This window comes from Salmo salar, chromosome ssa22, assembly GCF_905237065.1.
Source record: "Salmo salar chromosome ssa22, Ssal_v3.1, whole genome shotgun sequence".
In the NCBI taxonomy this organism is placed as follows: Eukaryota; Metazoa; Chordata; class Actinopteri; order Salmoniformes; family Salmonidae; genus Salmo; species Salmo salar.
Genome location: NC_059463.1, coordinates 50303384 through 50326701, shown reverse-complemented (window position 1 = coordinate 50326701; position 23318 = coordinate 50303384). Strand labels below are relative to the sequence as shown.

The 23318-nt window shown below is 41.2% G+C and overlaps 1 protein-coding gene across 3 annotated transcripts; it reads right to left on the bottom strand.

Annotated features, from left to right (window-relative positions):
- Nucleotides 1-3953: 3953 nt before the first annotated feature.
- Nucleotides 3954-21378, bottom strand: tfap2c (transcription factor AP-2 gamma (activating enhancer binding protein 2 gamma)). 3 transcript variants are annotated; one of them, XM_014168130.2, is made up of 8 exons: nucleotides 20927-21378; nucleotides 19308-19766; nucleotides 19041-19092; nucleotides 17278-17361; nucleotides 16089-16311; nucleotides 10658-10776; nucleotides 5880-6021; nucleotides 3954-5535 (listed from the first exon to the last, which is right to left on the bottom strand). In XM_014168130.2, the coding sequence occupies exons 1-8, from the start codon at nucleotides 20972-20974 to the stop codon at nucleotides 5241-5243; spliced, it is 1422 nt and encodes a 473-aa protein (XP_014023605.1). In that variant the 5' UTR covers nucleotides 20975-21378; the 3' UTR covers nucleotides 3954-5240. The 3 variants fall into 3 exon arrangements, with proteins under 3 accessions (XP_014023605.1, XP_014023606.1, XP_014023607.1); XM_014168131.2 differs by having other exon boundaries at nucleotides 17290-17361; XM_014168132.2 differs by lacking the exon at nucleotides 17278-17361.
- Between the last annotated feature and the right edge of the window lie 1940 nt (nucleotides 21379-23318).

The following is a 23318-nucleotide window of genomic DNA, read 5'->3' as shown; positions in this document are numbered from 1 at the left end:
ATCCTTCCCTGGGTCTATGCACCCCTCCTCTCCACCCTAGCTAAACCCATCCTTCCCTGGGTCTGTGCGCCCCTCCGCCCCACCCTAGCTAAACCCATCCTTCCCTGGGTCTATGCACCCCTCCTCTCCACCCTAGCTAAACCCATCCTTCCCTGGGTCTGTGCGCCCCTCCGCCCCACCCTAGCTAAACCCATCCTTCCCTGGGTCTATGCACCCCTCCTCTCCACCCTAGCTAAACCTATCCTTCCCTGGGTCTATGCACCCCTCCTCTCCACCCTAGCTAAACCCATCCTTCCCTGGGTCTGTGCGCCCCTCCGCCCCACCCTAGCTAAACCTATCCTTCCCTGGGTCTATGCACCCCTCCTCTCCACCCTAGCTAAACCCATCCTTCCCTGGGTCTGTGCGCCCCTCCGCCCCACCCTAGCTAAACCCATCCTTCCCTGGGTCTGTGCGCCCCTCCGCCCCACCCTAGCTAAACCTATCCTTCCCTGGGTCTATGCACCCCTCCTCTCCACCCTAGCTAAACCCATCCTTCCCTGGGTCTGTGCGCCCCTCCGCCCCACCCTAGCTAAACCCATCCTTCCCTGGGTCTATGCACCCCTCCTCTCCACCCTAGCTAAACCCATCCTTCCCTGGGTCTGTGCGCCCCTCCGCCCCACCCTAGCTAAACCCATCCTTCCCTGGGTCTGTGCGCCCCTCCGCCCCACCCTAGCTAAACCCATTCTGTCTGTAATTTAGATGGATTTCTTCCACATTTTCTCCACACATTTAGTTGTTTATCATCCCCGCTGTAGTTCGATGTCCTTGTTATTTAACTGACCCCTCCACTGACCCCCATGTTTTCAACCTTGTGCTATTAAGTGGTTTCAGTGGTCGAGAGGTTCAGTACCGATTAGAGCGACTACAAATTACTCTTAATGTAAAGCAGCAGAATTAAAAGGCGGTTATGTTGCGTCTGTTAGGAAACGGTTAAGAATTGAGTGGATAAAAGAAGTGATGAGCTTCTAATTGACTTTGACATTTCTTCTATGAAACTGACATTGACATTTTGGAATGCAGTCAATCATACATGAACACATTCCCACTGAGGGGCTGTCAACGGAACCCATTTGTTTAAATCAAGACAGGATAGATAATTTGCCAAAAGAATGTGACACACAACTTGGGTAACAATTGAAGATTCTTGTCATCTTTGAAGCCAGTGAGTGTTTCATGATCTGTCCTCCTCTATCTTGAAACAACAGTGTCATGTTACTTCTCGTGACCTAAATAGAAAGGTCATCGAGTCACGGCTTACATAAAATACGTTTATGGCCCGATGAATTGAGAGTTGATAACTAGCTCCGGGTGTCGAAATGAGATCAAAGAATTATTATATATTAGCTCGTCAATTATGTTTCGGAGAACAGACGCAAATTAGAATCAGTTACAGGTACACGTAACAGGTCCAAACTTGCTTCACATATAAACCACCCTGTGTTGATTGAAAATGTGTGAGTGGGTGCAGCAGTTTGACCATATAGTGATACAATTAAAAAACATAGTTTTATACTGCTGAACTGTCATGCTCCCTTTGCTATCAACAAAACACCATCAAAACAAATAACATGTCTATGAAAAAGGGGAAGGAGGAAAGGGGGTTTCCATAACCCTTACTACCATGTTATGAGTGGAATATTGCCAATGCAAATGAGTATCTAGTTGTGATGAATGTGGGGAAGTGGCAGAGGAAAAACACTTTACAAGTTCATCAACAGGCACAAATGCAGGATCATTCAGCTTTTATTGAATATTGTACATGTTGTCATGTAAAGGAGTGAAACGTGTCAATCTAAAACCTCGCTACATAGAAGGCCAAGCTATCTCTGACCGGTGGCGGTTCTAGACCATTTCAACTGGGGGGGCCAAGCTGTGGCCAGTTGTACTGTTAGAGGGGCCAGTTACATTAGACGTTATTGTTGTCATATCGTTTTGCATGTGGTACGATACTGTTGTGTTCCGCCTAAAGCCATCCCTCTAGAAAATGTGTGGGTTAATTAGTGTTCCGCGTTGCCACTGTCTAATAATGGATGTAAAAAAAGAATGATAGCAAAAATTTGTTATGTAAAAATGATTTCATACTCCACATTTAGGGGGGCCACAAGGGGTCCAAAATTGTTGTCACAGGGGCACTGCCCCCCCCCCCCCAACGAATCTATGACATCCACTGGCGGCTTTCAAAAGGCCAAACAGCGATGGCAAGAACTATAAACAGTTACTTAGCTAATAACTAGTTTGTGGCTAAAGCTAACAGCAAAAAGCAACACCTGGGAGTAGACAAACATTAACAAGTATTTGATAGTGGAGAAAAAAATAAATAAAAGCTCCTCTGGTCGAAGAGGAAGGAAGTGTTGCCGTAACCGTGCTAGACCAGTAATCAAAGACAATTGAAGCAGTTCCTTGTGTCAGCTTTCAACCCCTCTGGAGAAATAAATAAATGTAACTGAAGGCAGTTACGGACTACCGCTAGCAGAGTGCTCAGCTACAGCGGGGGTGACAGGTCTGGTCAAACAGGTTCTAAGGGAGATGCTCCTACTTGTTGGGCTGCTAGACATGACATGAGTCAAACAGAAAACTATTTGTCCAACTAGGCGGTGTCTGTGTCCGAATACCCATACAAGCGTACTACATACTTAAACTGCATACTCATTTCGGTGTTTGATCTACTGTGGTAGAATTCGCTTGTCTTTTCCGATTCACGTGTTTGACAACAGCTGATAATCAGATAAATTGACGCGCTGTACCAAAATGAACGAATGGCGGGGCTCAACGCAGTTGCACATTAGATGGCGCATTTGGAGTACTAGTTTAGACATTTCGCTTACTATAAAAAAATTTTTCGCATACTATTTAGTACGCTAGTATGGGTCTTCGGATACGGCCAATGGTTTCTTAGTGAACAACACCGCAGGACACAGGGTAGTAAAATAGGGAGGTCAGTAGTAACACATTTCAATGAGGCGTTGGATAGCCCAGATAAGAAGTATGTTGTAGGCTTCCTACATACCGTATGTGTCACTTAAGTGAAAGCTACTCTGAAATCCCGCTGTAATCTTGAGTCAAGTGTCTAACATGGATAATCGTATGATACGTTTGTTTCACATGGGGGCAGGGATTTGTGTTGAGAGTTGATGTGATCCATGTAAATAGACTTGCTGCATGAATCAGTGGTAGAGTATTACGGTGCCTTGCTCAAGAGTCAACACATTGAGCACCACAGCACCTTAGTTCAATCGTTTTTTTCCTCACAGATCAAAATGGTCTTCCCCCTATTGTGAAACATCCAACTCACACATTTGTCAGTGTGTCATATGATAAAGTAGAGATCAGCTTAGATTAGGCAACACATGAAAACACCTGTTCCCCAGATGGGCATATGAATGTGAAAAGGGGGAACCTTCTAAAAAATAAAGTCCACAAAATTAACAACAGTTTTAGGGGGACAAACAGGTATGTGTGCTGTGCACCAAACGGTTAACTAAGTGAAAACATAAACTAGCAATGTTTGGCTCGGACCTGAGTGCATGACCCTCAAATGAATCCTTTTTCTACCATTTTCATGCACCAAGCCACATTCCTTATTTGTGTAGCTAAATTACTACAGATAATGATGCCCAATGTTCCCATTATTTGTGGGACTTTTACTGTTTATTAATAGGAAAATCTTCACACACATGACTTGTCCATCATTTATGAAACACAAAGCTGAAAAAACAGGGGCTGTTGTACTTTGTGTGTGTGTGTGTGTGTGTGTATGTGTGTGAGCATGAGTGTGTGTGTGTGTGTGTGTGTGTGTGTGTGTGTGGTTGCGAGAAAAAGAGAAATGGCGAGAGGGACAGAAGTCCTTGTCTGATAGCTCATTAACGTCTATGCAAGGCTCTCGCCCAGAGAGGAGAAAATCAACAAAGTCCTTATAACAGGGCTGTCTTTTTATTATTTTTCCTAGGACTTTAAAACAGTTTTACACATATTCAAAAAGCATATCATACCCACTGCCTAACCTCTACATTATAAAAACTAACCCATTTATAAAAGTTTAACACATTGTAAAAAGTTAAGCCATACACCAGAATGATACCATTATTTACATATCCCATTAAATTACAACATCAATTAGAAAATATTTACATTCAGGGTAAAGGTAATGGACAAAAATATAAACATTTTGCATACACACACACACACACACACACACACACACACACACACACACACACACACACACACACACACACACACACACACACACACACACACACACACAATGAAACACATACACTCTTGCTGGCATACTGGCTGAAAGAGATACAGTTCAGATGAAAATGTCTTATTAGGATTGGATACATTTAACATCAATGTTGAATAGTTTTTGTACTGAAGGTGAGGGATATCTAATCTGGTCCAGGACTGATTCCTTTTACATTGCAAAGTTTACAAATACTAAAGGAACCAATGGGCAATATGAGTACTTAAAGACAGGATTCAAAGTAGCAAAGAGCCCATTGCCTTTTGTCACAGCCCACAAGTAACCATCCGGTATCAAACACTGAATGGCTGCTATTGCAAATCACCTTTAAGGTTTCTGGGGAAAACAGACAAACACACAAACAGGCTTTTTTCCAGACCTACTAAAAAAACTCCCATGAAAAAAACCACAATAACACTGTACCCATTGAAGCCATTTTGAAAATGTTCTTCTCTTCCGTAGAAAAAAAGTGTCCTTTGGTAAGTCCAATGGGAACTGAGCACCGCGGAAGAGACACAGGAAATCAGAGGCTTTGCCTCCAGACAGAAGAGGGGAAAAAAGCTGAAAAGAATTCACAGCCACAGCAACCCATCTTGAAATGATGTCCTCTAGGGAAACAACAAAGTCTGCTTTCTGTTCCTTACCCCATGTCAACTAAGTCCAGACCCTTTGGCTGTGCACACTTTAAGCACCCACTACTACAGTAGGCACCAAGGTAGGTCGATCTCGCATTGAAAGCAGCCCAAAGGTGGTAGCCGGGCAAAAGCAGTGTTATTTGAGAAACTAAACTTGTAAACATTGGCCATAACGGGGTAAAATGTTCAATTCAACTGGGCGGATACACAAAAAAATCTAGAATCAGAATCATACAGATCATTTTCGCTTCTAAATATCGATGTCAAAGAAGTCCAAAGGGGAAACGGGGGGCTGTACAGTCCAACAGGATAGTATTTCCTCATTTCCTGTGCTTCTCCATTTTGTCAGAGGCTTTGCTACCGTTGTCGGAGGAGCCCTGCGTGTCGCTGCCCGAGCTCAGGTACATTTTGTCCACCTGTTTGAGGGCCTCATTCAGGTAGTTCTGGAGGGAGGTCATGGCGGCGCAGATGGCGGGCGAGCCGAAGCCGTGGGTGATGAGGCTGAAGTGGGTCAGGCAGCCCTGGATGCCCTGATCCAGGATGGGTGCCGGTCGCGTGTTCCCCAGAGGCGAACGGTCCTGAGTCAGCAGATCAGTGAACTCTTTACAGATTTGCCTGGTGAAAAAAAGATGACAGAAATGTTGATAGCGAAATGTACATGACCCAGACATGGACTACTGGATTTACATCTAGTTGACAATGATCCAATCAGAGAAGTACACGGTTTCATGTTGACACTATGAAATTGGGAGGTCTCAAAAGTAGCATAGTTATCAAGATGTTTTATAAATCAAGAGCAGATTGAAAACTACAGATTTTTTTTTTTGAAAAACGTTGAAAACCGAGTCAAAACTTCACATACCTTCAAAACCCTGCAGGGCTTTTATGTAAATTACATCCCTTAATTTGGAGGAGAGAGAGAGATAGAGAGAGAGACAGAAAGACAGAGAGATACTCACTTAGCAGCAAGGAGCATGTTCTTGCGGGAGTTGACCTCATTACGTTCCACGTGTGGTCGACCAAGGTATTCAGCGATGGCCTTTGCCGGGAACTCTGTCTCACACGAGTAGCCAAAATCCCTTGCTAAGTGAACGGCTTCTCCTATAAAGACAAAGACACAGTTTGAAAACTCCACAAACAGATGCAAAATAAGACACCAAAACTCTTATCTTGGAGACCGAAATGCAAATGTGGTCTTGCTGACATACCACAGCCCACAGGGGCACTATATGTAGATAGTGGAACAGTGCAAGGAACAATAATCAGTCGTGCTCAGTCTCTTAGCTAGGGTGAAGACAAGCCACTGAGGGTGAATGTATCCCATCTTCAGGGGGGACTTCCTGCATGGTCTTTAATGGGCTGATGTGGCTAACTGCACCCGGACGGCCTGTAGCACCAAACAGAGTCACTTATTGATAAACACGCACATCACATGGGGAATGTAGCAATTCAGAAACGCTAGGCTTTAAGGTCAGTTGGCCCTCCTGGCAAGTGGAACACGTGATAACCAGCCTTGATTCAGACTTTGAAGGTCTCTAAATAACACCGGCCCCGAGTCATTCTCCTGCACCCATTTATAGGGATTAGGGATAAGAGGGAAAAAATGAATTCACACGTGGCTATGAGCGGTTAGACGTGATTAAATTAATATTGGGCACACAGCTATGCGTCATTGTTTAGACATTGTCTAGCCGAGGTATGACTGATGAGGGCGTCAAAGATGGGATTCATAAATAAACGGATGTGACTATTCTACCTCAAAACAACAAACAAATCTAGACAAGAGACATCTTCATGAAATACTTCATGAGAGGAGATGGGCAGGGTCGTTGCTACATACAGTTGAAGTAGGAAGTTTACATACACTTAGGTTGGAGTCATTAAAACTCGTTTTTCAACAACTCCACAAATTTCGTGTTAACAAACTATAGTTTTGGCAAGTCAGTTAGGACATCTACTTTGTGCATGACACAAGTAATTTTTCCAACAATTGTTTACAGACAGAATATTTCACTGTATCACAATTCCAGTGGGTCAGAAATGTACATACACTAAGTTGACTGTGCCTTTAAACAGCTTGTAAAATTCCATAAAATGATGTCATGGCTTTAGAAGCTTCTGATAGGCTAATTGACATAATTTGAATCAATTGGAGGTGTACCTGTGGAAGGAATTTCAAGGCCTATGTTCAAACTCAGTGCATCTTTGCTTGACATCATGGGAAAATCAAAAGAAATAGAACTGTTTGGCCTTAATGACCATCGTTATGTTCGGAGGAAAAAGGGGAATGCTTGCAAGCCGAAGAACACCATCCCAACCGTGAAGCACGGGGGTGGCAGCATCATGTTGTGGGGTGCATTGCTGCAGGAGGGACTGGTGCACTTCACAAAATAGATGGCATCATGAGGCAGGAAAATGAAGGGGATATATTGAAGCAACAGCTCAAGAAATCAGTCAGGAAGTTAAAGCTTGGTTGCAAATGGGTCTTCCAAATGGACAATGACCCCAAGCATACTTCCAAAGTTGTGGCAAAATGGCTTAAGGACAACAAAGTCAAGGTATTGGAGTGGCCATCACAAAGCCCTGACCTCAATCCTATAGAAAATGTGTGGACAGAATTGAAAAAGGGTGTGCAAGCAAGGAGGCCTACAAACCTGATTCAGTTACACCAGCTCTGTCAGGAGGAATGGGACAAAATTCACCCAACTTATTGTGGGAAGCTTGTGGAAGGCTACCCAAAACTTTTGACCCAAGTTAAACAATTTAAAGGCAATGCTACCAAATACTAATTGAGTGTATGTAAACTTCTGACCCACTGGGAATGTGATGAAAGAAATAAAAGCTGAAATAAATCATTCTCTCTACAATTATTCTGACATTTCACATTCTTAAAATAAGGTGGTGATCCTAACTGACCTAAGACAGGGAATTTTTACTGGGATTAAATGTCAGGAATTGTGAAAAACTGAGTTTAAATGTATTTGGCTAAGGTGTATGTAAACTTCCGACTTCAACTGTATGAGTACACTGGAGGTCAGGAGCACAGTATGTATTATTATTATTATTATTGTTTTTAATAATACTGTTGAGTGTTATAGTAGTAGAATTCACAAGGTGCAATTTCCAAACTTGATTGTCTATCAGGAGTTTTCCTCTTGTTAAATTCACTCACTGACAGTCAGTCAATTAGCCCATGTCAGTTAAAACAATTTAGATTGGTAAAGTAGTCTAGTTAGTCTAGCCAGCTATCTAAACTTGTAGTAATCATGGCTGAAATTACCGACCGGGCACACAGGTCATGTGCCCAGGGGCCCTGACTTCGAGGGGGCCCCCATTGATTTCGTTATTCACTCTAACTTAGATACACTACACTGCCAAAAGTATGTGGACACCCCTTCAAATTAGTGAATTCAGCTATTTCAGCCACACCCAGGTGTATAACATTTTGCCATGCAATCTCCATAGACAAACATTGGCAGTAGAATGGCCTGCACTAAAGAGTTCAGTGACTTTCAACGTGGCACCGCCACCTTTCCAACAAGTCAGTTCGTAAAATGTCTGCCCTGCTAGAACTTCCCCGGTCAACTGGAAGTGCTTTTATTGTGAAGCGGAAACGTCTAGGAGCAACAACGGCTCGGCCGCGAAGTGGTAGGCCACACAAGCTCACAGAACGGGACCGTCGAGTGCTGAAGCGCGTAGGGTGTAAAAATCGTCTGTCCTCAGTTGCAACACAATACCGAGATCCAAAATGCCTCTGGAAACAACGTCAGCACAATAACTGATTGTCGGGAGCTTCATGAAATGGGTTTCCGAGGCTGAGCAGCCGCACACAAACATAAGATCAAAATGCGCAATGTCAAGCGTCGGCTGGAGTGGTATAAAGCTCGCAGCCATTGGGACTCTGGAGCAGTGGAAAAGCGTTCTCTGGAGTGATGAATTAAGCTTCACCATCTGGCAGTCCGACGGACAAATCTGGGCTTGGAGGATGCCAGGAGGATGCTACCTGCCCCAATGCATAGTGCAAACTGTCAAGTTTGGTGGTGGAGGAATAGTGGTCTGGGGCTGTTTTTCATGGTTCGGGCTAGGCACCTTAGTTCCAGTGAAGGGAAATCTTAACCCAACAGCATACAATGAAATGCTAGATGATTCTGTACTTCTAACTTTGTGGCAACAGTTTGGGGAAGGCCCTTTCCTGTTTCAACATGACGATGCCCCCGTACAAAGCAAGATCCATACAGAAATGGTTTAGCGAGATCGGTGTGGAAGAACTTGACTGGCCTGCATATAGCCCTGACCTCAACCCCATAGAACACCTTTGGGATAAATTGGAACACTGACTGACAGCCAGGCCTAATCACCCAACATCAGTGCCCGAACTCACTAATGCTCTTGTGGCTGAATGGAAACATGTCCCCTCAGCAATGTTCCAACATCTAGTGGAATGCCTTCCCAGAAGAGGGGAGGCTATTATAGCATTATTTTGGAATGGGATGTTTGACGAGCACGTGTCCACATACAATACCTGGCCAAAAGTATCATATTAACATGGCATAAGTCATGGCAAAATGTGTAGAATTGCAGGAAATGTGCTTTTAAAACTGAAAACATTTATCCCCACCCTATAGCAAAATGTGTAGAACTGCAGGAAATTAGCTGTAAAATGGCAACATTTTTTTCCCCTATGTAAAGCATTTGCTTACCTATTGTTAATAGAATACTTTTTTTGATAACAGATCCCTCTGTTATATTTTTTAATTCCTGTGCTGAGTTAATGTGAATTAATGTGTATCGGCTAATTAAATAGCTAATAGACTATGCGTTTGTAGATCGACTGAGGTGAATGAAGCTACAGTACCCAATGTGATAATGGCTTGGGTAATTTTAGTTTTTTTGCCATTCTACAAATAGCATTTTAGAGTTATTAAATTGTATAGAAAACCCCACCAACCCCAACACACACACACACACATTAAAACTCACACCCTGGCTACAGCTCTGGAGATGTGTACTGTGTGGTGATTTCACATGTTCCCTTTACATCTTTGAAGAGTTTGTGTGATCTGTAAGACAGGAAGGTTACAAGCTACACATTTCTTTGTCCTTTGGTCATGTGTGTTGTATTAGATAGTGTCACAGCCGTAATAGACAGGCCTGGACTCGATAAAGTTTCAGGGCTATTCTCGTGCTCTTTGGTCTTGCCAGCTTCGTGATAACCTCAAAATATCACCAAGACAGTCAGTGTGGATAACGTCAACGCTGCCTTGATATTCAAAGACAGAGGAATGCCAGCAAGAACTCAAACATCAGATTGGTCACAGCCATTTTGACCAAAAAGGAAGAAATTACAAGAAAGGTACTAGCCACGTTTACTATATACTATATACAGCCAGTATTATAGTAATACTGTCACAGTAGCTTAGGGATCTCAACTTTTCTGTTTATCATAGAAATACTGTATAATGAATAGATAGATGGTAGAAACAACCATGGGTGTAAGCAACGGTGTCTGATCACCATCTCAGACAACTTAATCAGATATTGCTAATCACATCTCTCCGTGCATAATATGTGCAATAATCAATTCAATTGACAGACCATTTTTGGATGAGCCAGCTTGTTCAAAGAGTAAAGATGGAGATGAGTTCTATGCATTGTATTTCTATGGTGTTATATGTTGAGACCACTCTGGGGCACATTTACCACAGTTTAAGTTTGAAGAGGAAATTGAGCGGCGTACCTTCTACCAGTGCAGTTAACAGGGTGACGTTAGCAGCCTTTCTCCTTCCAGCGGGCAGGTTGAGCCCAATCTTGTCCAGCTTCTCTCTCAATGACCGGCCACCATTTTTAGACTTGGCTCTGCAGGAAAAATAGTGTCATCATTAATTGACAATATGTAATCTCTCTCTCTCTCTCTCTCTCTCTCTCTCTCTCTCTCTCTCTCTCTCTCTCTCTCTCTCTCTCTCTCTCTCTCTCTCTCTCTCTCTCTCTCTCTCTCTCTCTCTCTCTCTCTCTCTCTCTCTCTCTCTCTCTCTCTCTCTCTCTCTCTCTCTCTCGTTTTTAAAAGAAAGCACATTTTTTTGGTCCATTAAAATAACATCAAATTGATCAGAAATACAGTATAGACATTGTTAATGTTGTAAATGACTATTGTAGCTAGAAATGGCAGATTTTTTTATGGAATATCTACGTAGGCGTACAGAGGCCCATTATCAGCAACCATCACTCCTGTGTTCCAATGGCACGTTGTGTTAGCTAATCCAAGTTCATCATTTTAAAAAGGCTAATTGATCATTAGAAAACCCTTTTGCAATTATGTTAACACAGCTGAAAACTGTTGTACTGATTAAAGAAGCAATAAAACTGGCCTTCTTTAGACTAGTTGAGTATCTGGAGCATCAGCATTTATGGGTTTGATTACATGCTCAAAATGGCTTTTTCTATGCAACTCTGCCTAGAAGGCCAGCATCCCGGGGTCATCGCTTCACTGTTGATGTTGAGACTGGTGTTTTGCGGTTACTATTTAATGAAGTTGCCAGTTGAGGACTTGTGAGGTGGTCTGTTTCTCAAACTAGACTCTCAATTGTACTTGTCCTCTTGCTCAGTTGTGCACCGGGGCCTACCACACCTCTTTCTATTCTGGTTAGAGCCAGTTTGCACTGTTCTGTGAAGGGAGTAGTACACAGCATTGTACGAGATCTTCATTTTCTTGGCAATTTCTTGCATGGAATAGCCTTCATTATTCAGATCAAGAATAGACTGACCAGTTTCAGAAGAAAGTACTTTGTTTCTGGCCATTTTGAGCCTGTAATCGAACTCACAAATGCTGATGCTCCAGATACTCAACTAGTCTAAAGGCCAGTTTAATTGCTTCTTTAATTAGCACAACCATTTTCAGCTGTGCTAATATAATCACAAAAGGGTTTTCTAATGATCAATTAGCCTTTTAAAATTATAAACTTGGATTAGCTAACACAACGTTCCATTGGAACACAGGAGTGACGGTTGCTGATAATGGGCCTCTGTACGCCTATGTAGATATTCCATAAAGAAATCTACTGTTTCTAGCTACAATAGTCATTTACAACATTATCAATGTCTACACTATATTTCCGATCAATGTTATGTTATTTTACTGGACAAAAAAGTGATTTTCTTTCAAAAACAAGGACATTTCTAAGTGACCCTAAACTTTTGAACGGTAGTGGATATACAGTTAAAGACGAAAGTTTACATACATTTAGGTTGGAGTCATTAAAACTCATTTTTCAACCACTCCCCAAATGTCTTATTAACAAATTATAGTTTTGGCAAGTCGGTTAGGACATCTAATTTGTGCATGACACAAGTAATTTTTCCAACAATTGTTTACAGACAGAATATTTCACTTATAATTCACTGTATCACAATTCCAGTGGGTCAGAAGTTTACATACACTAAGTTGATTGTGCCTTTAAACAGCTTGGAAAATTCCAGAAAACGATGTCACGGCTTTAGAAGCTTCTGATTGGCTGGTTGACATCATTTGAGTCAATTGGAGGAGGACCTGTGGATGTATTTCAAGGCCTAACTTCAAACTCAGTGCCTCTTTGCTTGACATCATGGGGAAATCACAAGAAATCAGCCAAGACCCCAGGAAAAACATTGTAGACCTCCACAAGTCTGGTTCATCCTTGGGAGCAATTTCCAAACGCCTGAAGGTACCACGTTCATCTGTACAAACAATAGTACACAAGTAAAAACACCATGGCACCACGCAGCCGTCATACCGCTCAGGAAGGTGACGCCTTCTGTCTCCTAGAGATGAGCGTACTTTGGTGCGAAAAGTGTAAATCAATCCCAGAACAACAGCAAAGAACCTTGTGAAGATGCTGGAGGAAACAGGTACAAAAGTATCTATATCCACAGTGAAACGAGTCCTATATCGACATAACCCTAAAGTCCACTCAGCAAGGAAGAAGCCACTGCTCCAAAACCGCCATAAAAAAGCCAGACTGCGGTTTGCAACTGCACATGGGGACAAAGATCATGCTTTTTGGAGAAATGTCCTCTGGTTTGATGAAAAAAAATAGAACTGTTTGGCCTTAATGACCATCATTATGTTTGGAGGAAAAAGGGGGAGGCTTGCAAGCCGAAGAACACCATCCAAACCATGAAGCACGGGGGTGGCAGCATCATGTTGTGGAGGTGCTTTGCTGCAGGAGGGACTGGTGCACTTCACAAAATAGATGGCATCATGAGGCAGGAAAATATGTGTATATATTGAAGCAACGTCTCAAGACATCAGTCAGAAAGTTAAAGCTTGGTTGCAAATGGGTCTTCCAAATGGACAATGACCCCAAGCATACTTCCAAAGTTGTGGCAAAATGGCTTAAGGACAACAAAGTCAAGGTATTGGAGTGGCCATCACAAAGCCCTGACTTCAATCCTATAGAAAATGTATGGGCAGAACTGAAAAAGCGTGTGCGAGCAAGGAGGCCTACAAACCTGACTCAGTTACACCAGCTCTGTCAGGAGGAATGGGCCAAAATTCACCCAACTTATTGTGGGAAGCTTGTGGAAGGCTACCCGAAAAGTTTGACCCAAGTTAAACAATTTAAAGGCAATGCTACCAAATACTAATTGAGTGTATGTAAGCTTCTGACCCACTGGGAATGTGATGAAAGAAATAAAAGCTGAAATAAATCATTCTCTCTACTATTATTCTGACATTTCACATTCTTACAATAAAGTGGTGATCCTAACTGGCCTATTCTTACTAGGATTAAATGTCAGGAATTGTGAAAAACTGAGTTCAAATGTATTTGGCTCAGGTGTATGTAAACTTCCGACTTCAACTGTATGTATATGTATATATACATATATTATGTATATTATTATGTATATTCTCTTTTTGGGGGGGCAAACTCAATATACTTTAAAATGACTGAAACCAAATAGAAACTGTGTAGAAATATAATGGACCTACATTCATACAGTTTCTTGACTGTGTCCAGCTCACCAAATAATCACTAATATGAAATCTAGACAGTCAGGGAACATTTTTAGTGTGGCCCTCTGGGCATCTTTGAAAACCGAATGTGGCCCCCGGGGCAAAATGAGTTTGACAAATCTGCTCTAACTTTAGAATTTAGCATGTTCCATTCTATAGGCTATTTGTGATGGAATGGTTTTTCTATAAAGCGCAGAGACAGCAACTCCAGACTTCCTGTCACCCTAACTCCAGACTTCCTGTCACCCTAACTCCAGGCTTCCTGTCACCCTAATTCCAGGCTTCCTGTCACCCTAACTCCAGGCTTCCTGTCACCCTAACTCCAGGCTTCCTGTCACCCTAACTCCAGGCTTCCTGTCACTTTGAGAGAGCATAGCAGTGAAAGGCCCATCCCTGAAGGAGGCCACATCATACACTTTTGAAAACAAATAAATCAAATGAAAAAGAGCCTCCGATACCCTTCCTGACCTAAAAATAAATAAAACACTGACACAAATTATGCTTTTCCCGCCTTAAGCACATAGCAGGGAAATCACACACACACACACACACGATTCAGTTTTCCGCATGACTGATTGGCAGGCTTCGCTCCCTCTGTGGTGGGTGAGAGAGACAGCGTCTTTGGGGAGGCATGTGTGTGACTGCCTCCCTCTCTCCACAGCCCCCACTCTATCCTATCGCTTCATGACCTACTTAACAGTGTGTGTGTGTGTGTGTGTGTGTGTGTGTGTGTGTGTGTGTGTGTGTGTGTGTGTGTGTGTGTGTGTGTGTGTGTGTGTGTGTGTGTGTGTGTGTGTGTGTGTGTGTGTGTGTGTGTGTGTGTGTGCATGTGAGAGAGGCGTTTAACGTCTGTGGCACTGGCAGGGGCACATGGGAAGTGAGAAACATGCCTTCCCAGCAGAAACAGGCAGGGGCCCTGGTCAGAATCCCATAGTCCCTCAACAGACTGCCTGCTGACATATGGGGCACAAGGTCAACTACTCAGCAGCAATTAAAATAGCCCTGCAACCCCCCTGAACACACACTCTGTCTCCCTCACTCTCTCATATACTGGTGCTAACTACTCTGATGTAACCTTTCCCCAAAGTGAAGTACCAGGAATTGCAGAGTATACAAAAAGGTAGTCAAGATGCTTTCAACCACACAATTACTGAAGAGGAACAGCTGCTTTTAGAGAACCCCTTTTTTACGAATCAGTCAACGTTGCTTTACTGACCTACTGTCTGTCTATGAACCAGGTCAGAACTTTTCTTCACACTACAGACCTGCAACTGATACCAAGCTTTCATTAGTTTAGTATCCAGCAGTATCCTGAAGCTTTCATTCACTTAGTATCCAGCAGCACCCTGAAGCACTGTGCCTTCACAAAGTATTCATACCCCTTAACTTATTCCACATTTTGTTGTGTTACAGCCTGAATTCAAAATGGACAAAAATAGATTTTTTGTATCACCCGTCTATACAAAATGCCCCTTAATGACAAAGTGAAAACATGCTTTTAGAAATGTTAGCAAATGCATTGAAAATACATAAATATGTAATTTAATTTAGCATACATACCCCTGAGTCAACACATCTGAAGTAGCTCACTATTTTAAAAAATATATATATTCTAAAAACCTGTTTTTGCTTTGTCATTATGGGATATTGTGTGTAGATTGATGAGTTGTATTTATTTTTTATCCATTTTAGAATAAGGCCGCAAGGTAACAAAATGTGGAAAAAGTCACGGGGTCTGAATACTTTTCGATTGCACTGTACATCTGTAGCTCACTAACTATAGAACAGCAGCATTATCCAATTTACCAGGGACATCTCTCGGAGACATGCATGTTATGTTTCGTATGGACATCTCTCCATCATTTCCTAAATATACCATATCAGCTAGACCAAAATCAGTGATCCTTTGAGCTGCTGTCAACCATATTGTAACAGACTAGATGTTGGGCATTGTTCACAATTGCACCCAATGAAAAAACAGTAACACCCGCCATTATAATGCATTATGATGCAGTTATAATGGATTTGTTTATTTAAATCTTTGGGGTAACACTTTACCAGGTATAGCACATTATGATTGATGTTATATTGCTTTGCAAGACCTGTCATAAGCATGTTTAACACCCTTAAAATGTCTTATAACCATCTCATAATGGATTCATATTGTGCGGATACTGACCTACGAAGGACTCCCCCCAGCAAAGAGGCGTTGAGGCATTCGGGAGGAGACAGACGCCGCTGCACCTCTGCCACAGTCACCTTGTACTTGGAGGTGGAGCTGAGAAGCGAGAGACGTCCAGGCACTGAGCAGAACACCTCGGTGGGGTTGGACACCATGCCTAACAGGGACTCCTTCTGGAAGGGCAGGCCCAATGAGTTGCCCTTGGGGAGGGACACGGGGCCTGGGGAAGGGGTGGAGAGAGAGGAGAGGTTAGTATGAGTGTTGGTTAATAATGTTAATAATGTGAAGAGACATTATAATGAGAGGAAAAGTACGAGGAAAAGTTGGAGTATCAAGGTTAATGTAGAGTATCTTTACTGTCCCATTGGAAATTATGGTTTGCAGAGAGGATAGACAGAAATTAGACAACATTATTGGACTGTATGGAGGCTGTGCTACATTGTAAACATGTTCTGGGTGAAGAGACTGTTTCTTTGAGAAACTCCAGAAAATGTTTAGTTTTTTAAAAGGATTTGAGTCATCAAGACTGGTTGCATTTGCCGACAGTTGTAAAAATCCCTCTCCACTGTCTGTTGCCGCCCCATACTGCAGCTTGGATTCCAACTTTAACATGCTTTCTCTTATAATAAACTGTGAAATGTAACATCATCATAATGATTTGTAAAAAAATCTGTATAACTCAGAATTATTACATGTACACAACAAACCTGTTTCCTTTGCGGAAGCCAAGATGTACACCATAAGTGGCCATTCACTAGATAACTATGATGAACTGGTGTGTTTTTCACCAACAGTCATTCCTGAGGTTTCACAGCTAAAAGTCCCCTCATTCCTACCACCCACTGACATGACATCCATACGCATACACAACTGTTCCATGCTACTTCACAGAGAGTCCCTTCTCCCTGCCTTGCCGTAGACCAACCCTATCGCTACTTCTAATTGAGTGACTAAAATAAAGACTTGTTTTATAGAAACATGGCCCAAATTGGATGGCCATTTTGGATCAAATGTTCAATGGTCTGTAGCTTCTAATCGAGTGAATAATAAGAACCTAACCTAAAAACTTCTGTTGTACAGCAACAGGGCCCAAACTGGCAAACTGGGTGGCCCTTTTAGATCAACATTTCAAGGGTCAAACCACACAAGTTACACCCAGACAAACATACAAGTACACTACATATACCTTCGTCCTCACCCGCAAGAATGCCCCCCTCATAATAAGTCCTCTGTAAGCGATCAAGGTTTCTGCCCCCTCGTAGTCCTAGTACTGAGACAAGAATCACAAAGGGGGACAAAATTACAATTTACAGCTCATCTATAGGGTACAAGGCTAAGAGTGAGGTATTGCTGCCGCCGTTTACAAGAATGTAGGCTACCCAGTCTGACCTTGAGTGGAGATCAATAAAGTGAGCCAGCACACACTGTAACGAAGACTATATGTCCTTTATCGTGCTGTACAACTTGCTACCTCCTTAATATTGTATGTTTTTTATCGGATTGTCGAATTGATTTAAAACGAATCATCAAAGACGTCCACCAATTTAATACAATCCAAAATGGCTGCCATTGAGAAAAATATGCAAAACAAAGCATTAATACCATTTAGGTAGCTTTAACACAAATGCTTATACTGTAGCTGGATTTAATATTTTATTCAAGCTTTCAACTGCCTAAAAAAAATGGCCATCAAAAATCCGGCCGAGTTTTGTACTAATTTTGTTTATTTGGGCTAAAAATACAAATAAATGTGTGCGTGCACGTTAGGCTATTCATTCTAAATACTGTTTACTATACATTTTTTACACTGTATCAGTCTCATACTTCATCCTGTGAAGCAAGCAGTTTAGCATTATACATGTAGGCTTTATTACAGAAAATACATGAACTATTCTTTACCGTTCTTGCCAATGTTGCGAAGGACATACCATTCACACAAACTCTAGTCACCCACCACATCACAATAATGTTATCTAGCGTCACAGTTCCTGAACCTGTATGTTCACAGTGATGTTGTTTTAACAAACCTCACTAACATCTATTATCAATTTACTACTAATATGATAGCCTTGAATTCAATATCTACAATTCATTCATCTATACATTCATTCGGTTACAAAGGTGGTGCAGAATTTCAAATCAATGCACAAAATGACTGAATGAAAGACTGTTGAGGGTAGGGCCTACTAGATAACACTGAATCCTGCTCATTCAAAATATTTCATGTCCCAACAAATTACTGAATTGTCCTTCGCATGCAAGGAGGATGCCACACCCCAGCTAAAGCTTGTTCTGCAGAAAGTCAGCCAGCGAGTCTCGAGAAGAGCAACGACCCACTGGACTGCTTTCAACTGGAATTCAAAAGGAGTCGAATGCACCAGCTTAGACCTCTAAAGACTTTCCAAAGCGCTCCCTCTACCTCTCAATGCAGTATTTCAACGGTTGCACAATGTCCTCAGTCCCATCTTGTCAGCTATAGGCTGCCATTTTGAAAAGGTTATTTTTCTGATGTTCTATTCAAACAACCTCAGCACAGGAATCCATAGAGGACCAAACTAGGCTTAGCTAAGTGAACCTCATGACTACTGGGATTATCAATGTATGTACCAACAAGTATAACTACCAGGCTTTCCAACTCAGATTTTCTATCATCAAATGCAAAGACATGTCACTGTACAAATAATTGCTAAATATTTGTAGAAGTAGAATTTTCCAGGTATGTACTTAGAAACAAGCAATCTCAGCTATGGAGTAAATGTAAACAGCTCTCAATGTTTCTCTATTGCATTTTTGTTACCTGTTGCACACCAATTTCTGGCACTGTGCCCTTATACATCAAGCATGTGTAACTCACAAACCAGTAAGGGAATATGGTCTTGAAATTGTGAAAGCATTTCTCATATGTCAATATATTGTAGGCTACATATTTGGAAAGTAAAATAAACCCACCTTTTTTGATGACTGTCTGATCTGCCATTATAATACTGTGGTCATCTACATGCTGAAAAATAAGTTTAAAAAAAGCAATATGTAATACTTATTCTTAGAATAATAATTAAGGGAGTTAATTATGAATATGACATTTCCATTCCATTCATGACAATAAAACCATGCCTTTCATTTGCAAGTCTATTTAGTTTTAGCCTGACCATTGTTTTAGACAGCATGCCTCATTCAATTTCACTCAGACAACAAAATCACAATCAAATCACTCACTTGAACATCATCCAGGCCATGGCCCATTTCATGCAGTCCTATGTTATCACCAATGATGGTTGACTCAATGCTATGGGCGTGAGGCGGTAACAGCTCTGGCCGACGGAAGCCTTCTCTCCTCAAGCCGGACGAGCCGCCGTCCAGGCCCAGAATTTGGCTCGCGAGTCCGCTTCGCGAATGAGGTCCCAGTCCTTCTTGACCATGTCGCCCCGGCCATGACTGCTGTTGGTTAGAGGACGACTGGTGTATGGAGTTGATGTTGAAAGGGTCGCCGAGGTGCGAGTAGGGGTCACTGGACTGGGGGTATGATATAGGCTGGTATGGAGGGGGGAAGTACGGGGGTTGGAAGTCTGAGTTGGCGGAGTGGGAGAGGGACGGTGACGGGCTGTAAATGTGCTGGCTCACCGCGGGGAGGTGAGGTAAGCGGGGGTTCCCATTGCTACTCCCGTCGTGCCTTTCCTGGGGACAGAAGAGAGACCTTAGTTTAGGTTGATAATGATATAGGGATAAATTATAATATATTGTGCCCCTTGTCAACTAGACAAATTCGTAGTGAATCAACAGTCCTCGACAGAATTTATTGGAAAGACAACTGTTGACAGCTAAGCCTGATGCAGATGTCAATATTTATTTTTCACCATCGATTAGGAAAGCATTTGGTGAAATGTTTTACACATTCATGCATAATATTTAGAGGCTGAAATTAATCTATATTTATAATGTTATTTCAGTACACAATTATCAGAAGAAGGCTGCTTAGAACAGCCTTGAAAAGGAAGACATGTTTCACAATTCAAAGAAAAAATGCATATTTTGTTGCACAGAAAAATAACAAAAATAATTGTCTCATTTCTGATAGCATACAATCTATGTGGACTGTTGTGATATTGCTGTTACCACATCACCTCTCAAAAGACAGTCTGGAGGGGACTATTTTACTACCCTTGTGGCCTATATTATTATTATTATTATTATTAATAATAATAATAACAACAACACTTTGGTAATTGTAATTATTTACAATAACCTGACTCGGCTCAGAAAAATAGGCCTGCCTAAGTAAATCAAAATGCTTTATACTATCACCTAAATCCAACTCAAGTAACACAAAATATACTTTATTTAACACAAAATAAAATGTTATTTACTGAAATCAAACCACATGTCGTCAGTAGCCAATGCACAGGTCGAGATACTGCGTGAAGAGTAGCCCATCTAGAATAGCCTATATACAACTTATAATGTTACATTAAGAAACATATTCAGGCTACCATTCAAAGAAGAAAAAAAAAACATTTCTGCTAATGCACTTGAACTTACACTCGACAATGAAAAATAGCATAAGCTAACCACTGATCTTTTTTATTCAAAATATGCTTCATAGTTATAACCATTTACCATTAAAATAATTTTCATTCCGTCAAGCTTTTATCAAGTAGTGTGTCTAAAAGGGATTGCCGCGCAACAAATATCTATAAACAAAAAGTCTACCTATTAAAGACGCGATAAAGCGATGGGGCGCATGAGGGCCACAATATTTTTTTATGAAATAATGTTCTTTCATATTTTCGAACCTTGTTGAAACGTAATGCCGTGCGGTTTGTGTCGCTAAAACTCACCTCACAGTCATCCTCGTACTTCACGTTATCTGCTAGTTTCCACAGCATAGTTTCTGACAGACAAAAGCTTTAAACAAGAAGGTTGACCAGGTAAATTGGTGGTCGTCTACGAGTTAATCCAGGTGGGAAACAAAGTTAGACTGTAGCCCACTTCCTAGAAATCACGAATAGACTTATTCAACTCGAGTGGGGCTGCGGTTCCTTGAAGCGCACTGACGTTGGAGCGTAGCTTACTGACGTTTGAGCGTGATTCGGGCGGCTATCAACATAAGTCTTAAAAGCAACTATGAGTGAAAACAGTTTTTCAAGCAAGATCCCTTCCAGTCTGACGCGGTAAGCAGTTACGCAGTGACTATGGGACGAAGCGCTGAATATATGAAACTCGACTCCCTCTGACGGACAAAGTGATGATGTTCAAACCTTTGCTCCTTACTGAATCCGCTTGAAAGTATGTGTACTATATTTACATAGGTTAGATATTTTTAGGGGGCGTGCATTCGTCGTGATGTCATCTTGAATATGGCAGAAGACAAAGTTTGCTGATTGGTTATTATTGGAATAAGGAGCCAATCATATTGCTGTCCGTCTGCAGTTGCTCTCTTGACAAAAACATTATAGGCATATACTTTCGATAATACTATTTTATTATTATTATTATGCTATTATTAGTAATTGTGGCCGAATAACTGAATGCAGAATATTGCATAGCCTACAATAATATCATAGTTAGAAACCTTGATTTAAAAATACTGTAAGTGATAACAATAGCCTTTGAATGTAATCGAGAAAATTGATATTTTTTAGCCATGTTAAGTTGACAATAAGATCTTCAATAGAAATTTGCAAAACAATAGCCTACGAAAAGGCTTTAAACATGAATTAACCAATTTTGCTAAAAGCTAGACTCCTTAGTTGGAACAATAACAACCCCCCCCATAGTTTTAACCATGTTTTGAGGCTATACCGTGTTTGTTTACATTTACGTTGGAGAAAACACTGGAGAAAAAAAGCTTATATTTGGGGTTCTGATGGGTTCTGACAGTTGAACTAAGCTCGCGATGCATTTATAGGTTACATTCTTCAAGAATCAATGGGTCAAAAATGGATCTAGGATTCCAGCTTTAATAAAGCAATAGTCAACGCGCTCATATCAAATAATCAGATTTCCATGCTAAACATTTTAAATAATTGACACCTAGACTACTTATACGTACTTAAAAAGGAATAGCTGCATTTCGAGGCTTTACCTTGACGTTTGGTACCTTCAAAACCTTAAAGCCCCAAGGCTTAAAAGCATAGTTCTTTTTCAAACCACTAAGCACCAGGCATCTTAACGAAAATCTCCCCCTTAGAGCTTCATTAACATTTTTGGTGGAGCATTGCAATGTCCAAAATAAAGGTGTCCTTGATGTTTTGATATGCATAACATCACGCCAATAAAGAAGTTATAGCCTATTTTAAAGACCATATTTGTGTTTTTCTTTTTGTTGTTTCCAATATCATTGTGAAATATGATTTACCCTATAGATACAGCAGTTAGTTAAGCTAAGGGTTTGAATAATTTTCTGTCTGATAATTGTTAATATGCATGGGAAAACAATACACGTGTCTTTATCATTAAGGTTTTGGGAATGCTTAATAATGATTCGACGCCTGGGAAACAATAACGATTGGGGAAGATCAGCTCATCCATGAACGACGCAGTGGCTTTAAGCTGCGTGTGCTTCTTCTGAGCGTGTTAAGATATGAACCAGAAATGAATGCTCACTAATTAAGGGATCTTTACATCGCGGTGGCAGAGTAAATGAGGTTAGACACGCAAGAATTGCCTAGCCGTTGTGTTTTGAACAGGGGTTTTTATCATGTCAATGACAATCATGCCAATGCCAATTCGTTTAAACAAGAACTCTTGACAGAATAGCCCATTTTAAAGTAGGCCTAAATTGTTATCCATAAAGGCAATTAGTTACAAATGTTAGGCTTCACGTGGACCATGTGGTTTAGCGTTAATATGAAATCCTCTTTCGAAATAGAACACGTAGGTGAATTATGCAAAAATTCTGTCACACTGAAGAAGCTAAACTCATGTAGAATGTATAGTATGTTTGACTATATTCAGAGACAAATTACCAATTTTGATGGACATGCAATATTAATGTAACAGATTTTCTATTAATAGTCTAATATTATTTAGGCTACTAATTTATTAGTGTAGCCTATATATTACTATTTTAAAGGTGCACATTTGGTCTAGGCTATAGGCTACTGTGTATTGTGAGACATAATGTTTTTGAAACGAATATTGACAACTGGTTTATCAGAAATCCAGTTGCCAATATGAACTATAAATCTGAGTTGACGTTGGTTATATATTTTTAAATCATACACGATA

What these genes read in the sequence shown, in the direction of transcription:
- tfap2c (XM_014168130.2), bottom strand. Translation starts at nt 20,974, where the DNA reads ATGCTGTGGAAACTAGCAGATAACGTGAAGTACGAGGATGACTGTGAG. An exon ending in TCAGACAGTCATCAAAAAAG is followed by an intron (nt 17,362 to 19,040) that starts GTGGGTTTATTT and finishes TTCTTGTCTCAG; the next exon opens with TACTAGGACTACGAGGGGGC. An exon ending in AACATGCTCCTTGCTGCTAA is followed by an intron (nt 5,536 to 5,879) that starts GTGAGTATCTCT and finishes TTTTTTCACCAG; the next exon opens with GCAAATCTGTAAAGAGTTCA.